This window comes from Crocodylus siamensis, chromosome 3 (genome assembly GCF_052110815.1).
Source record: "Crocodylus siamensis isolate JL-2025a chromosome 3, ASM5211081v1, whole genome shotgun sequence".
Taxonomy (NCBI): domain Eukaryota; kingdom Metazoa; phylum Chordata; order Crocodylia; family Crocodylidae; genus Crocodylus; species Crocodylus siamensis.
In genome coordinates, this window is record NC_143397.1 from 258,629,532 (window position 1) to 258,645,234 (window position 15,703).

The 15,703-nt window shown below is 49.3% G+C and overlaps 1 protein-coding gene across 1 annotated transcript in view; it reads right to left on the reverse strand.

Annotated features, from left to right (window-relative positions):
* Positions 1 to 15,703, reverse strand: part of ZC3H3 (zinc finger CCCH-type containing 3) — a 296,545-nt gene that overhangs the window by 75,617 nt on the left and 205,225 nt on the right. Inside the window, exon 9 of the mRNA XM_090040765.1 lies at positions 10,071 to 10,202. Within this exon, the coding sequence (XP_089896891.1) occupies positions 10,071 to 10,202 (132 nt within the window). The remainder of the gene's footprint in view (positions 1 to 10,070; positions 10,203 to 15,703) is intronic.

A 15,703-nucleotide genomic window follows, 5' to 3' on the forward strand; every position in this document is an offset into this window, starting at 1 on the left:
CATGAGTACAGAGAGGGTCTTTTTCCTCACTTGGGTTTGTTAACCAAGGTCTGGGATCCCTCCAGGGAGTTTTGGCTCTGGATGTGGTTCCAGAAAGCAGCTCTGCCTGAAGTGGAGTAGAGGCTTTGCCCCAGAGACGGAAGCAGCTGGCCCGTGGCGGGGTACAAGCCACGTGACTTCTAGACCCACAATTTGAGAAGCCCTGGGGGACACCTGCACTGCAGGCAACAGGCTGGAAAGTCCTCCGATGTCTTTCCCAGATCATCAGCCAGACAAGAGTTAATTCATTGCTCCCGCTTCGTTTTCCTCTGAAGCACCAGGGAAAGGCAGGAGCATCTTGATGATGGGAACACGCATAAACCCCAACAGGTTTCCCTGGACGGTCACCACGCTCCAGCCCAGATGTGCGTCCACGTGGCTCTGACTGACAGTATCCAGGAGTGGACAGGACAGACTGTTCAGAGCATCTCCCTGGAAATCCCTACGTCCCGGGAAAAGGGAGTGAGCTTTACACACATGGCCTGGATACCTGCATGTCTCCCTTGTCCCAGCACGGCCAGCAGCATCTGCACTGCCTTGGCACACCTGCCATGACGGAGAAGAGGCAGAGCTGCAAAGAGACCACGCTCCTTCCTCCTCCGCAGTAACAGGCCTTTGTTTGCCGGGACCTGCTCCGGGTACCAACCTGCTATAGCTGGCAAAAGCCTTTCACAAAATTGTGTAAGAATGGGGAATATTTTCACAGCTTGACAGACATTTGCATGGTTTTGTTGCCTCATGGGAGAGGCACAGAACAGCCCGTGCCAGTGCGGGGGACCCAGGGAGGGAGACAGGCCAGAAGCAGGAAGGGAAAGCAATCTCGCTTCCTTCTCCACGGCCGTGGCTAGCAAAGGGCTGTGCTCAAAGAACTTGGTGCAGATCGCGGCTCCTGAACTCTTATTTCCAGCTCTCTCCCAAAGTCTGGTCCAGGCAAAGGGCTGCTGAGTCCGTCCTGCTGGGGTGTTGCTCTTTGTCTACCTCAGGGTTAGATTTCCAGACTTTTCGACTCCTCCTTTTCTGAACTGCGTCCAGCTCTGGCATCTCATAGGTTTCCCTAACATCCCAATCCTACAAATTTGTCTCTGCAGGGGAGACTTATGTCTAGGCAGAGGCCCACAGAGGTGCCCAGGAAGTGGGTCAACACGTCTAGATCCGTTCAAGCACAGCGTTCTGTTTCCCTGCCCCTCCATACAGCACAAGGCACTGACAGTCGTCACGTTCTGCTTCAGTGGTACTTCACCCACTCACGAGAACTTCACCGCATGCAATATTTTCAGATGCTCATCATTAGTTTCTGTCTTCTTGCTTTTGCTTTTAATTGTTCATAATGAATCATAAACAATGAGGGTGTGAAGGGACCTCCGGAGGTCACATCTAGACCAACCCCCGGCTCCAAGCAGGACCAGCCCCAACTCCATCATCCCAGACAAGGCTTTGTCTACCTGGGTCTTCAAAACCTCCAAGGATGGAGGGAGGGAGGTGAAGGCTGCTGTTCAATCCCCCTAGGTCTTCTCTTCTCCAGACTCAATCAGTCCAGGTCCCTCAACCTCTCCTCACCAGTCCTGTCCCCCAGCCCCACAACCATTTCCGTTGCCCTCCACTGGACTCTCTCCAGTGTGTCCACAACCTTTCTGTCATGGGGGGGCCCACAGCTGGACACAGGACTCCAGATGTGGCCTCCCCAGTGCTGAACAGAGGGGAAGAATCACGTCCCTCGATCTGCCGGCACCGCTCCTCCCGCTGCAGCCCAGGATGCCATCAGCCTTCTTGGCACCAAGAGCACACTGCTGGTTGACAGAACAACCTGTCACAGGAAACCCTCCCTAGGACTGACCCACAGTTTACCAAGTTAAACAGAACCCCATTTCTGTATTTCAGTGAAGAAGACGCATCTAGCTCTAGCAAACTCGCTCCAGAGCCATTCTGTTCTCATATTGTACTTCTAAGGATCATTCAGCTGCTGCAAGTCATCATGATGGCTCGTACAGAGAGAAGAGGCCTCTGAATTGGCATGGAGTGCAGTATGGAAAGAGCTCTGGAGTATCACGGTATTTATAGTTAGACACATCCAACATCATGTTCAGAGCTGCTCCTCTCAGGTCCAAGACCTATCATTTAACCAGAGGAGAGAAGCACGTAGAATTATACTTCTGTCTACTCAGCCAGCGTTAAAGTGTTGATTTAGCTGTCCCCCTTTAAGAATTATACGTCCAGCGTAGCACGGTTCTTCCCACCCCCGTCAGTAAATGCCTTTGCTTTGTTAGCTCAATGACAGAGAAATTGGCTGGGACACCAGAGATCTAAGTTCTGGTCTCGCTACTAATTCCTGCCTGTAAATTATTAATGGTGTGTATAATGCTGCCTTATTAAGGACTTGTGTGTATACTTGTTCCAGGACTGTCCCACCTTTTAACAGATCAGGTGACTTCTAACCGCCGCGATTTATGCTACTCGAAAGGGAAAACCATGCTGGCAATTTGGAAAAGCAAGATTAAAGGGCTCTCATCGCATCTCATTTATTTGCAATTACTGCTCATGCCGGAGTGCTCCGATACCACAAAACAGTTGCCGTTAACCCCTCATCCAACAGGCGCACAGGCCTCACTGACGACCCACGAGAAGGCAAGGTTGATCTGATCAGCCTGAGTGTCCTTTTTAAAATTTCTTCCAGGAATGAAGACAAGACACTGGGAACGATGCAATGAATAATGGAGATTTTTTTTTTTTTTTTTATGTGAGGCCAAGAAAAATCAGAAGTGGAACTTCTGTCGAGGAGCATGGGGTACATGCGGCTTTTGGGAAAAGAAGAGCGTGTATGCAAAACAGATCATTTCCGAACCACCAAAAGTCTTCATTTTGGCTTATTTTAGAAGGATGCTGAACTACCGCTCACCCCGCTGCTGTTCGCTGCCCTCCTTGCTGTTGCAGCAGCAGGCAGATGGGCTCCGCTGCCTCTCGGACACGGAAACGCAGAACGAGAGGAGATTTACTCCCGGCCTAAATTATTCAAAAGAAAAGGGACTGCGCATCTTTAACAAGCCATCGTTTTATGAAGCAAGGTTAACATTTTTACTTGATTCAGTAGAATATTATAAACTCTCCGGGGCCCATTTGAGGACTTTCTACTTCAAGCAAAAGGAACAGACTCAGCACTTTTTATATTATTTAGAGAATAAAATTAACCCTCAATGGCCCACGCTGGTATTTCTCCTTCCCAGTTAAATATGGCATGCTCAGCAATTTCCCCCCATATATAATTACAGGCTGCTATCCATCATCTGTAGGAGAATGCTTTTCTGACACTCTAAAAGTGACACCGTAAGCACTTTCACTAATAGAATAAATATTCTAAATATCTCTTTTATATTTTCATTTAAATTGGAATATTTTAAAATAATTGCAGGCGCGCTGGCTGGACGGCCAGTGCTGTGCCGGGAGAGACTGCCAGCTTGCTTTGTTTTGCTTGGGAGGGGAGGTTGGCTCTGCATCCGGTGGCCTCCACGCATTGCCGCAGAAACCAATTAGGCAAAGGTTAATTCCTTGGCCTTCCTCTCCCTGCTCGCTGACCTCCCGCACTCCTGCTTGCTCTTCTTCCTCCCTCTTGCTGGGGGTTTGCTCTGCCGTCACTTCTCCTGCAGCACATAGATGCTGCATGTTGCTGTCGACCACCTTACATAATGTTCAAACCTCAGATTGCTGACGTGCAAAGTCAGGATATCTCAGACCCAATGCGGACAGTGAGGCGCTCATGCAGCAATGAGAACCACAAGTGCCTACTCTTGGGCTTTTATAACACCCTCCACTAGCAAACCTCTCCACCCATGCTCAGCGGAAAGCCACCAGCCCGTCAGGAGGCTATGTACTGGGGATGAGTTTAGTGAAGCCACTGGGCCCGTTTACTACTTGAAGAACTGTGAGGTGGGTGGAAATTTTCTGGTCACCAGCCTCACAGTCAGTTGTGACCTCTTCCAAAAGCTGGAGGATATGAAACCAGCTTCCTCAGGCTCCACTTCAGCTCAGCTCTACAGCAGCTCATACAGGCAAGTCCCCCGACGGAGCTGCAACCATAAGGGGGGGGAAAACCTCCAAGCCCAGCAAGTATGCAAAACTGTGCCTAGGCAGACACTTATTCATGTGTATCTATTAAATGCAATAAAATAATATCATCCTATAGGCCCACTGGGGCATATTTGGGCTGGTGCCCTGAGATCTGGCAGACTCTATATAAACAAAATTATTACTTCATTAGTGGCTCGTTGTTCAGCTGCTGAGCCAATTTAAAGCACTGTTTGCAAAGTTCCTGTCAGGTTTAAATATGGTACCAGGGTTCTCCAGCTAGGAGAGGAGGCTTTCTCCTGAAGTTTGTACCTTGCCCTACATTCACCTACTTTTTCATTAATGGAAGTGGCTGTGGTATGTGACGCCCTTTTGGAGACATTCATCTGTCTTCTTTTCTCTACATAAACCTCACAAAGCACACCCTAATTAGTAGAGGGAGATTTAATGGACAGGAGGAGATAACTCCCCTTGAAAGAACTGCTAGCTAAATAACTACAGGCATCACCAGGAGAATATGGAATAATTCAGACTATGCAAGCGATTCATCAAAGCCCACTGTGGTACCCAGAACTAGAACAGACCAGACCAAGGGCCCAAAATGTGGCCACGTGGCCTGAAAACATGGCCTGAGGACTTGATGTCGTCCAGTATGTGCCTTTGGCTGGTTTATTCTGTTGGCAGATGTAGTACCGAGGGGCATGGACAAATGAACATATATTCCTGTGCAATTCACTGTCCTCTTTCATGCTGTGACACCAGGATCAGGAATGGACAGAGGTGCAGGTATCTCAGGATAGCCGCACACTGCTGTATGCTCAGCTATAACCAGGCCTTGCCACCAGTTACCGCAGAAGCAAGCAAACAGCTCCAGGATGGACACAGACAGATGACACAAACTACTGCAACTTAGAAGCGTAGGGTGGGAAGGGACCTCGGGGGTCACATCTAGTCCAACCCCCTGCTCAAAGCAGGACCAGCCCCAACATCATCCCAGCCAAGGCTTTGCCTTAAAAACTTCCAAGGATGGAGACTGCACCACCTCCCTAGGTAACCCCTCCCAATGCTTCACCCCCATCCTAGTGAGACAGTATCCAACCTAAACCTCACCTGCTTCTACCATCTTCAACTTACACCACCTTCAACTGTGCAGGGATAATTCTCCACTGGGTTAGGCAAAGTTCCCCCTGTTTAAGAGTATGCACCACCTACAACTTTTTTTCTGTCTGCACCTGAACTCTTTGTGCAATATGACCCTCTGCTCTAACAAGATGGCTCCTTTAGCCTTGCCTGACAAGGCTTGACATGCAACTAGAGGACTAGATCTGGCTCACATACCCAGCTGAACCAGGAGAGAAACAGATGATCCACTAATGGAGAGGTGTGGGCGACACATTAAAAGGCAAAGCAAAGCTCACAGAAGGAACATGACTAGATAAAGGGAAACTTTAAAACAAATGAGAAGGAAAGAGATGTCTAGCAGTTATCCATTAGTCTATCCCTCTGATAGAGGAGAAGAGCAGGATGCAGACTACAGAGTGCCGGAAAGTCAGAGCTTGCGAGCATCTCCCTGACCCAACAGTTCCTATCTGAAACCTGATGACCCACCATATGAGAAAGGAGTTGAGATATCTTATAAGCAACATGTTCTTCCCAACAAACAAAACTTCAACAGTTCTAGCACCATCCTACAGAGATGCCTCTCTCAGGAAGATGTGTTAGGTTAACCTACAAGGGGTTAAAACCTAAAACAGATGATATATTTAGACAGCCAAACCTGACAGCACACTAAAAGAAAAGAAGCATGTAAATGGCACAAAACTGGAAGGTGTTGCGACCACTTTAAGGGATAGGACTAAAGTAAAAAGAAATCTTGGCAGACTGGAGAACAGGGCAACAGGACAAACGAAATTCAAGACAGATGGACTCCAGGTGTTACACCCCGAGAGGAAAAAAACACCTGCGCGGGAGAACGGGGCTATGTAGGGCACTGCTGAGGACACTGGAGGATCACAAACTAAACAAGAGGCTGCAATGTGATGCAGCTGCAAAAAAAGCAAATGCAATTTGTGTTGCATTACCAGAAACCCTGTAGGCAAGACAGGGGAGACAGTATCATAAAAACATAAGAACATAAAAAGTGTTATAGTGGGTTAGACCCACGGTCCATGCACCCCAGTATCCTGTCCCCACCAGCAGCAGTAGCAGAAGCAGACGTTTTAGAGGCTGAGTACATATACAGAACATGCCCAGTGTACTCCATCGGGCCACACCCTCCTCGACATCCGCCATAAAAATAACACCATTCCACTTGATGATGGTTAGCCCTCAGCTGGAAAATTATGCCTCGTTCTCACCCTATATATTAGGATGTAGAGAAGGTACTTTTAGTTTGGAGAGAGACACAAAGGTAGGATAGCAGCTCTCAAATATTTCAAAGGCTGCCATGAAAATGATGGGGAAATACTGTCCTTCCTTGCCACAGTGGGCAGGACATTTTAAAGTTCATAAATTGTCTGGAGCTTAGTTCAAGTTTAACAAAATATTAAGTCTGATCTTATGCAAAGCCCATATAACTGTGTCTGTCCTCCAGGTCATGGAGCCAAAGTAAAAGGGTCTTCTATGGGGAACTGAGAGCCTTGAAAAAAGTTAAATTTGGAGACAGGAATCTCTGGATCACCAAAGGATACAACACTGCCTCAGTCAGGCACTAGCCTGGAGCAGGTCTACAACCCTTTAACAAGTTACTGTATTGTTATTACAAGATCTGTGAAGTGTGAGGGAAAGGAGTCTGCAGCAATAGGTCTCAAGCTATGGTCCATGAACCATCACTGGTCAGAAGACGTGGGTGGCTGGACAGGTTTGACTCTACCTATCCGACTGCTGCATCACGTGGAGAACAGCTCAGGTGCATGAAACACTCTCCTCACATTAGCTTTGCACCGTTTCAGATGTTGCCATAGGGATGTCATGAGATTGGAGAGGACCACGTCTGCATGAGCTGCACTATTATGACTGGAAAGAGGCCTAATCTGTATGATCTTGAATGGAGGAAGTTGTGCTGATGAGACGCATTTTGCTACCACTTGGGTTACACTGAAAAAGTTTGGGATCCATTATCCTAAAATAGTCACTAGTTGCTAGCAGACTCTTGAAAGCTATTAGAATATTAAAAGGATATGAATTCAAGTTAGATGGATATAATAAGAGTCATTCTAAAGGCATGGTCAGCATCAACATGGTTTCTACATACACATCAGGGGCCTGCTAAACTGGGAAATCAAAGATCACCCATTTGCACCGAGACAGATAGGATACTGAGCTCATTAGCGTGATCATCACATCTTCATCCCATTTTAAAATTCATACCGTCAGGAGTGTCATTTCTACCACAACCATTTTACTTTATTTACTACGGCTCCTCTTCATCAATTTTTAATTTCTAGTTCCATTAATCAACTGCATCAAAGTGCAAAGAGTGATGATGATCTTTAGGTAAAAAACAAGGTCTTGTGTACTGGTTAACAGTAATTACTTATTTTGACACCACCACTTCTATCGGAGAGCAGTAACTTCCATTCCTACCTCTATTCTCGCAACAGCAAACAACAGCTGGTCTAGTTTTGTAGGTGCAAATTCTTTTCCAAGTAATATAAATTAAGAGGCTTCACTGCCCACCTTTGTGCCTGCCATGTAACAGCAAACACAGTACTGCTGGGAGAGCCTTGCCAACACCTGCAAAGATTGCACTTGTTTATGTGGGGGCACAGAGTCAAATCAAAGGTGAGGGGCATTAAAAAAAAGAGGGGAGATCTCTGCCTTAATGAGTCTTGTTAGTGCAAGGGGCTGGTTGCAAATCATTTCAACTTTTTCCCAAAGCAGCAACAAATTGGAAGATCAGTGAGAGTACAAAAGTAACAAACTGACAGGTAAGAGACGTGCCTCTGAAGGAGGGCAAAGACTGGAAGCTTTGCTTATCATTCTGGCTTGATTCAACCATGTCACAGAAAAACACAATAAAGCAGTCAGCTGCCAGAATTACCGGGTGGAGATGGATCACTCCTCTAACCCTAATGACTGGTTGGTAATGAACCCAGGTTGCTATTATAACTGACAGCATAGAAGAAAGAACCATAGGGCCCTCCGGAGGTCATTGAGTCCATGACCAATGACTAACCCAGCCCAGACAAATGTGCATCTAACCTGCCCTTAACCTCCCAATGACGGAGATGGTTTTGGATAGGGATGATGGGGCTGGACTAGCTGACCTCCAGAGGCCCCTTCCAGCCCTACTTCTCTATGGGCATTTATACACGTGCTGTGGGAGTGGGGAGGGGTTGCTTTAATTAGAGTGGCTGCAAGAGCCGCTCTAATTAAAGCAGCCGGAGCATCTCGTGTATTGGTGTCCCTGCACTTCAAAATGGCAGCGGGGGCACTTTAACTAAAATTTGTCAGTGTGAGGCCATTTCTCAGTGTGAGAACGCTAATACATGAGACCCTGGAGTCTGCTGGAGTGCATTAATTATCATGCTCCAGCAGTCTAGATTAATCGAGTCTGCTCCACCACGCTGTAATTACAGCCTGTCGTAGCAGCCTCACTGTATGTGTATAGGCGCCCTAGGAATCTATGACTCCAGTCCCCTGCTAGGTGACCTGTTCCCAGCATTGAATCACCCTCAGAGTTGGAAAGATGAGACAGCCAGGCAGAGAAGGTGAAGATCAGAGCACTTGCATGTTGCCTGCCCCTCTAGGTCACTCTGCAGCCCAGGCATAATTTCTCCCTGACTGGTGTCATCTTCATTGTGACCCTCTTGGCAAGCTGAGGGGGGTGGATAGAGAGGCTGACCTACTCAACCCTTGGGGAAACGTCTCTCCTGAGCTCAGACTTGGCCAAGTGAAACTTTACGGCCTTGCTCAGGACTATATGGGGCAGTAGATCCCCAGCAGGTCCCAGATAATTGTGTGTGATGGAGCAATCCAACAGACCCTTGGTCTTTGCACACAGCATGGCCCTTTGCAATTCACAGAGGGGGCAGAAGGTCTCAGAGTGGTGAGTTTTCAGCAAAGCTCAGTGCTTACATCTCCTATACAACACCCAAGGTGCTCCTTTTTAAACCCGTGGCTCCACGGCCCCTCATGGCCTCTCCCCCTGCTTTGCTTGTTCCATGTGGTGGCATTAGCTGCAAGGGGTCAGGCGCAAATCCACTACTCAGGACCCTAATGAAGCCCTCTAGTGCATTTTAACAATCTAGCATGTCAGTGATGAATCCAGGAAGATATCCAGCCACGAAGACATACAGCCAGTCAGATGCATGGTGAAACCTATGTGCATTTTCCTCTGATGGGCCATGCTGATTTTAAGTGAGGCACCAGGCAGGGGTTCAAGCGATCTAGGTTGTTCCCACCGCTGCCACAGACTTAAAATAAAACTGTGAGCCAGTCATCTCATCTCTTTGTGCCTTGGTTCCCTATCTGTAAAATGGGAATAATAGTCCTCCTTTTCCTCCCACCCCTTGTCTGTGAGCTGTCTGGGGCAGAGAATACCCCTTACCATGTATACAGCACTAGCGTAATGGGAAATCAGATCTTGTTGGGACTTCTACCATCGACTGTATTATACATAACAGTGCTTCCTATCTCTTTGTTTTAACCGAGATTCTGCAAACTCCCACGTGGCCCTTACAAATTCCACCCAGCGCAGATCCAGCCACTGGGAAAACTGATGGCCCATTGCTCCAGCACCTTTAGTTGGTTTCTTTTCTCTACATGAAAGGAAACAACGCCATTTTGCCCATCAATGTTTTGAATGCACAACAGCTTTCGGCTCTACTGCTCCCCTCGGTGTCACAGCCTGCCGGAAAACCAGCCTGCAGATGACCAATGCCCTTCACCAGCAGCGCGGTCCCCTCCCGCAGCGCTCCACAGCAGTACACCCATCTCAGCGCTCACTTGAAACGGCGATGGCCCTGCTTTACCTTTTCTCCCCTGGGGCAGTAGCCTTTGAGGAAATCTGGGCACACTTCTGCTTTCCTGGACACGTAGACGTGGCTGTAGGGACAGTTGCTGTTGTTGCAGATCCCCTTCAGGAAGTAGGAGCAAACCGGCATCTGGAAGGGCAGGAGAAAGCTGTTACTCCCCTGTGCAAGTAAATCAGGAGCTGTTCCAACCCCCAGCCTGGAAATAACCATGACACACAGAAAACAAAGAGATGCCTTCTTCCAGCCACTGCTCCCAGGAGGATTTTTAGACCTCCTAGCAGGCGTCAACGTGCTCGGCCCTGGTCCATATACAGAGGCACCACGTGCCACCGGGGAGCTCGGCTGTCTGAGCCTCCTTCAAGCTACCTGCAAACAGGGTGGAATTAATGAAATTGCAACGGTGGCGAAAACAGCCTCTTTACAGCACAGCCAAGGGATGGGGGAACTGCTAACAAAGTCACTGATGAGGCTCTGTTGGCACTGGCTCCCTGTCAGACTGATCCTTCTGCACTGCCATCAAGCTGCCAAAGCTCCCAACTCACCTTGAACCGGAGAGAAGCAGGTTGCTGCTCTCCACAGGCTCTTGCTTTAAGCTTGCATTATGGCACAAGCCTTGCCATCAGGGGCTGAGCTGTTGTTTCCAAGGAGTACTGCGTCCAGTGTTCCCTGGGGAGGGGACTTCAGCATCTGACAGCAAAACTTTAGAGCGATAGTTTGGTCCTACAGGCTGCTTCACAACCTGGAGGGTCGGGACCTGCCAAGGAGAATATCTACCTTTTGGATGACAGGAAAGTTGGGCTGAAAGGGACCTCAGCAAGGTCACATCTAGTCCAACTCCCTGCTCACGGCAGAATCATGTCTGGTTAAACCAACCCAGCCCTTCCCACATTGAAAAGGGACATGGGAAGAGGTGCTTGGCTAGAGAAGGAAAGGTCTCAGGAAGGAGATCCTGGGGTGCCAAACCTATAGAGCCACTCTACCATGTGTTTAATGCTCCTTTCATTCAAACCCAAGCATCAGCATCTTGCCTTTTCCCCAGGTCGCTGACTGTGGGGGCAAACCCACTGGACTATATCAGCCAGGGTGCCCTGCTAGAGTAAGCATCTCTGTGCTGCAGAGCGCTACGGGTAAGGAAAAGGTAAAGCATCAGTCCGACTGCCTCTGCATGGCACGCTCGGAGCCTGCCGTGAGACACGAGGGTGTCAAACTGGCTGGATGCAGGCGCCACACATCAGCAGGCAGCTTGGGAGCGTCCAAGCACTGGCAGTCATCGCTCACGCTAGCTCCGTGATGCTGCAGCTGATGTGAAACCGGGAGCACGACCAAGGATCCTTATGGCCGCGCCTCAAGCCGCAAGCTTTACCTTCCGCCAGCTGCTATAATTAAAAACGAATTACCAGCCTGCTGCGATATCTCGCAGCTTTAACTCACCGGCTACTGCATGCAACTTCCCAAACTGACTCGCACGAGCCGGTTACAAACGGTGCTCATGCCCGGCACAGAATTAAACTCTCCTTAGCCCCCTGGATCCCGGCCGGTTCCCTGCCTGCAGCTGGTCGCATGCAGCTCTGAAGCTGCCGTTATGGTCCATTTGCTCTCCCCTCCCCGTGCTTGTTCTTCCTTCCTAATCCCCCTGCTGCTCACCTAAATGCAAAATTTACTTACTGCACGATGCAATATCGATCCCTCAGTTCACTGGTATCATCTTAGTCCTGCAGGTTCAAGTATCCCCAAACCAATATTTACAATACTGCAATAACCGCGGTCGACGTTATATGGAAAAGTCCCTTTCCCTGAAGGGCACATTAGGGTTTTAACTAAATTGGCTCACTTGAGTGAGAGAAACAGAGAGAGAGGGAGAGGGAGAGAGGGAAGGAGGGGGAGGGAGGAGGGAAAAAAGCAGAGGGGAAAGAAAACAAAGGGTGCTTTAAAAGAGAAGAGTTTATTTTTAATTGTCTTTTAACTGCAGACATTAACATAAAGGACAGGGCTCTAGGGCTATCTTTTTTGTTGGTGGTGGTGTGACCGTAAATGATTCCCTTAATGTAGTTTTTGATATAGAGCCCAAATTAGCTCTAATAAAAAGGGATAATAAAGCCAGCTCTTATACAAAAATAAACTCCTCCTAGCTGTCAAGCCTGAGCCATTATCAAGAGGAAGCCGCATTCTCATTTCAATTAACCTTGTTTGCACCCTACTACGTCCACACAAATAACAATAACATTAATTCAAGGCACTGGTGCGGTGCGTCCATATTAGACAGCTTTGAATATGTACACGCTTTGGAGCTGGCAGCTAATGAACCCGAAACTCAACGTGAATTTCCAAATTGCTCACAACAGAGTTTTGAAGCTCTATTAGGGAGAAAAATGCTGATTCTCGCCGAGCTCCTCAAGGGGAAAAGCTGTTGTAACAGCAGCATGCCTCTGCCCGAGTCCTAGCCTCTCGCTAACCTTCACTCGCAAACCCATTCATTCACATTTACAGTTTTCTCTAAATCACCAGGAAGAGGCAAGGGCTGCCTGCCCACTGCTCCACGGGGCCCCGCACACAGAAGTTAGGAAGCAGCGATTTCCAACTTGCTCTAGGCCGAGCGACTTTGTTTGGGATGCCTGCTCTTCTTCCCAGGGGCCACATCCTACAATCTACCCCAGGACTGCCTTAGTTACACAGCAAACACAAGGCACCAAGGGCAAATTCAGTGGCTCTCCCTTGGCCTGCTCCAACCTGTGTGTCAGGGGGAGCAACAACCGGGACACCCCCATGAATCACCCCCATCGGGTGTCCTGCAAGGTAGGTGCAAAGAATGCGCTCGCCAGGCGCCGTGGGACACAACAGGTTGGAGGGACTTGGGGTGGAGGCGAGTCAGACTTCGGGTGGAGAGCCCCAGCAGCGTGCGCCGGAGAGGGGCTGTGCCCGGCGGCCTGCCTCAGCTCTGGTCCTGAAGCCTCGCCACAGAGCCAGGGATGGGTGTATCTGCACGGCTCCCTGAGGGCTCGGGCAATGGTCCCTGTTCAACGAGCGGGAACCGGCCCTGGGAAGGAGGAATCAACTTGCATGCAGGAAGCCTGTGACCAAGCTGGAAGCCGAACCCAGGTCTCTGCAATTCTAGTCCCATGTCCGAGGCATCAGACCAGTGGCTCCCAGCCCTCTTAGACTCGGCGGCCCCTTCACAAAACGCCATCTCTCTGCTTTGGATCTCATAGCGCTCCAGGGTGCTGCAGTTTCCCAGCAGAGATTCACTGCACTAGACCACCCACATGTTGGGCCAACCCCCAAACAGGTTTCCAGCGCCCTCGGACTGACGCAAGACACAGGATGTGCAAAAATGAGTTGCGACTCCCCCACCCGAGCCCTAGGCTGCTGTGTCCCAGGCCAAAAGAATCACAGAAAATGAGAGCTGAAGGGAGCTCAGGAGGTCACATCTAGTCCAACCCCCTGCTCCAAGCAGGACCAGCCCCAGCTACATCATCCCAGCCAAGGCTTTGTCCACCCGGGTCTTCAAACCCTCCGAAGATGGAGACTCCACCGCCTCTCTGGGTACCTGCTCCGGTGCTTCAGTACCCTCCTGGTGAGAGGGATTTTCCTAATATCCCACCTCAACTTCCCTTGCTGCAGCTTGAGCCCATTGCTCCTTGTCCTGCCACCTGCCCAGCTCCATCCTCTGTGCACTGCTGTTCAATCCCCCTCGGTCTTCTCTTCTCCAGACTCAATCAGCCCAATTCCCTCAGCCTCTCCTCACCAGTCCTGTCCCCCAGCCCCAAACCATTTCCATTGCCATCATGCTGCTTAAGGGCACTGTCGGGAACTTGGGAGAAAGCTGCCAGGGGGCTGAGAATTTTCTCTTAAGGTTTTACTGGATTTCTTTCCAATGTGCTCTCCGAGACACCGCACAGGCAGACAAACCACAGACACGGAGTGACTACTGTCTCGCCTGTGCCCTTCTTTGAGAGCAGAAACATCCAGGGAAAGATCACATTAAAAAACACCTTTGCACGAACAGCAAAAAAAAAGCTATGTCTCCAAAACTGCTGGTTCGTACAGGAAGTGCAATTTTCCCTGCTTGGCTGTAGCAAGCACCTCCTGGCAACGGAAAACCACTTTCCTTCCTCTGCTGAATGGCTTCACCTGTCTTTCTCGTTGGGTTTGTACTTTGATGAATGAGGCAAACATCACCTTTGCTAGTAATCACACAGGTTAACAGGAAGCTACAGCAGTGAATACCGGAGTCGCCTCTTGCTTTGGGAAAGCTGCTCCCTGCAGCTATAAATCACAGTGAATGGGCTCCGGACTCAGCAGAGCGGCTGCTTCTCTTCCAGCCCATGCTGACGGCAAGATGGCAACCAGGGGCCTCTGCGTTGTTCCAAGGAGATGAGGGCCGGGGAAATCCTCTTCTCCCCTCCAGCAACACGACGCGCGCTCCTGGAAACGTGCTCTCAAATGCTTGGGTCATTAATCCACAAGAGCAGCCTGGTGTTTTGGATCTTGGGATACAGAGGCTTGCTGATACAACCGCTGCCCACTCCAAGGACCCTTTGCTAGTGCTGGGGGGAAACAACCCTAGAAAAGAAACTCAAGAGGTGTATAATAAAACCATGTAACGCTGTTCTTCTAGCTGCATTCCCACAAACTTGCAAATAAAGGTTGAGAATATCCATGTGCCAAAATCACTGCATTGCTACTCATCATGCTGTGTTACTAGGGATGGTCATTTCTAATCTTGTGTGAGGCTACTTCAATGAAACGCCAATGTTCTGCCTTTAAACGACGGGCACGGCATCATGACACAAAAGCGAACCCCCTGCTCCCCCGGGACCAGCAAAGGGCCAAAGTCACCAGCCATATTGGACTCAATTTTACTACCATTCTCCGGTAACTTTTCCTCTTCCAGTTCTCTGCAAGAACCACCGACAAGGATGTAAACTCATCCTTGATCCTGCATGTGGTGCATCCCACACGGACCCCAAACATGGAATAGCAGGGAACTGCCCCACCACCACCATCCACCAGACCTACTGCTCATCCTGGAGCAGCCCAACGGACAGCACAACTCAGCATTGCCGCCCCCTGTGATACTGCCCCTCACAACTGGGCCCTGTTTGGGGAAGTGTCAGCTCCTGCAGCTTCCTGACACGGCTCCCAACACATGGATATCTCATTCAAAACTCTTCCAGCCTTCACAGTGTGAGAGAACAGCTCAAAAGCGGGACTCAAGTGCCGTTCAGAAACCAAGAGGCTAAGAGAAAAAACCAGCATGGGCTACTTTGAAAACACTCCAGCTAATGTAAGGAATTGGGGCACTTGACTCGTGAGCTCTGAGGGTCTGACAAGACTGAAACCGGTAAGGGCCACATCCTTCCTGAGGCCTAATGGCCTCTTCTGTTTTCCTGGTGAGTTGTACATGTGTGTACACACACATGCACACACACCGGGGCAGAAACCCCCCTTGCATTAATACGGGGGGGTAGGTCGTAGTTGTGCCAGTCTAAGGACACAGACAGACGAGGTTCTTTCGGTAAATCCAATATCTTTTATTAGACCAACTCAGATAGTTAGAAACATTCTTCTTTGCAAGCTTTCAGGTATAAATACCCTTTGTTGGGCTGAGGAAGCATCTGCAGTTGGTGTGT